Source organism: Vipera berus (assembly GCF_964194415.1).
Source record: "Vipera berus genome assembly, chromosome: 11".
Lineage (NCBI taxonomy): Eukaryota > Metazoa > Chordata > Lepidosauria > Squamata > Viperidae > Vipera > Vipera berus.
In genome coordinates this window covers 15,065,698-15,067,653 of record NC_138214.1, presented here as the reverse complement: position 1 = coordinate 15,067,653, position 1,956 = coordinate 15,065,698, and the positions used below count along the sequence as shown (strand labels likewise).

At 46.5% G+C, this 1,956-nt stretch overlaps 1 protein-coding gene across 4 annotated transcripts in view; it reads left to right on the top strand.

The window, feature by feature from the left end:
• Positions 1-208: 208 nt before the first annotated feature.
• Positions 209-1,956, top strand: part of DCX (doublecortin) — a gene marked incomplete at its 3' end in the record, with an annotated part of 63,523 nt that continues 61,775 nt past the window's right edge. For all 4 annotated transcript variants that reach the window (XM_081336332.1, XM_081336331.1, XM_081336334.1 and 1 more), the window contains exon 1: positions 209-645. In XM_081336332.1, the coding sequence (XP_081192458.1) occupies positions 282-645 (364 nt within the window). In that variant the 5' untranslated portion in view covers positions 209-281. The remainder of the gene's footprint in view (positions 646-1,956) is intronic.

Below are 1,956 nucleotides of genomic sequence, written 5' to 3'. Positions count from 1 at the left end.
TCTTTCTTTCTCTCTCTCTCTCTCTCTCTCTCTCTCTCTCTCTCTCTCTCTCTCTCTCTCTCTCTCTCTCTCTCTCTCTCTCTCTCTCTCTCTCTCTCTCTCTCTTTCTTTCCTTCCCCAAATCCAAGATCTGTATCATCAGCTTTTTCTCTCTCTCTCTCTCCAAAGGCTGTGTTGCCTCGCTGCATTATTATTAATTTTTGTCTTGTTTCTCCTTTGCTTCCATTCTCTCCTTTCTTCTTCTTCTGCCTCAGCTTCACATCTTTAGGGGTCACCAAGCAATGGAACTTGATTTTGGACACTTTGACGAAAGAGACAAGGCGTCCAGAAACATGCGTGGCTCCCGAATGAATGGCCTGCCAAGCCCCACTCACAGCGCCCACTGTAGCTTCTACCGCACCAGGACCTTACAGGCGCTGAGCAATGAGAAGAAGGCGAAGAAAGTGCGCTTCTACCGCAATGGGGACCGCTATTTCAAGGGGATTGTTTACGCTGTCTCCAGTGACCGCTTCCGAAGCTTTGATGCCTTGCTTGCCGACCTCACCCGATCTTTGTCTGATAACATTAATCTGCCTCAAGGGGTTCGCTACATTTACACCATCGATGGCGGCAGAAAGATTGGCAGCATGGATGAACTGGAAGAAGGTAAGGAGGAGAGCGTTGTAGGGTAGCTCCAGGAAGGGTGGGAAGAAGGGGACTTCCTGCTGAGGAACACCTGGAATGTCCCAGGTTCCAGCCTATGGAAGGTGACACTTTGATCCTGGTTCAGGGGGCCAAAATTAAAACTATGAATTTCAGTGGTGGGAATAATTTACCTTTGGGGCGGTTGTCCAAAATATGTCAGAGCTCATCTTTCATCCTTGGACGGATGTATATCATACTCTACCTCAGTGTTCCTCAATTTTGGAAACTTGAAGAGGCGTGGACTTCAACTCCCAGAATTCCCTAGCCAGCATGCTGGAGTTGAAGCCCATGCCTCTTGACGTTGCTGAGAATACCCATCTTGATATTTAATTTCAGAGTAAGCAACATCATGCCATCTCTGGGAAAGGCTCTAATGCTGGGAAAGCTAGAAGGAATGGAAAAGAAGGAGGCTGGGGGATTCTGGGAATTGAGGTTCACAGACCTTCAAGTTGCCATGGCTGAGAAACACTGCTCTATATCATGGGGAACCTCCTTATTCTAGATCCACTGCGAGTATCTAGAATTTTTGATGTGACCCACTGCTGGCGCCGAAATGTTGTCACCCAATTATAATTTGTAATGTGATAGTTTGTGGAAGCTATGAAATCCTGGGGAGGATTCATGCCACCCATGTATAATTCAATCTAATTTCAGTCAAAGCAAGTTCCGCTGTGTCTTATTTTTGGACTTGACTGCACAAAAGAATCAAGTGTGATCCTCAACCCCTGAAATTGTACACTGTGGCTGTCCAGCCCAGTCTTCTCAAGCTGACTCCTATAAATCTCAGATGGCACGGGCAAGATGACTAGGGATTATGGGGGTGGTTATCTTGTCCATCAGAGAGGATCTAATCTATATTGGTGCATTCTGGCCGTGACTTTCTTAGATAGAGACTTTTTTCCCAACCCCTCTGAAATCCGTTAAATAGAGGGGGAATCTCTTGCATTCTCCTCAGTGGGCCTGCCGTCTAATTGAGATCCCTGCGGCATCAGGAAGAAATAAACCCTTGTTAGAAGATTAGAAGTTCTAATCCACTGTATTTTAAATGTGGATTTCCTACCCTGAAGCTTAAAATACATGGTTGGGCAGGCAGCATGGATGTGGATCTAGAAAGGCATGTAATTGAACAATCTCAGTCCAGATGGTGGGTGTGTTTGTGCACATGTTTCCATAACTTGCACTGTAAGTGGGATGCCTGCTCATTTCACCGGGTGGGCAGATGTCATGTCTCGTATGTTTTCCGCCTCGCTGCAGTGACAGGCATTCCACTAG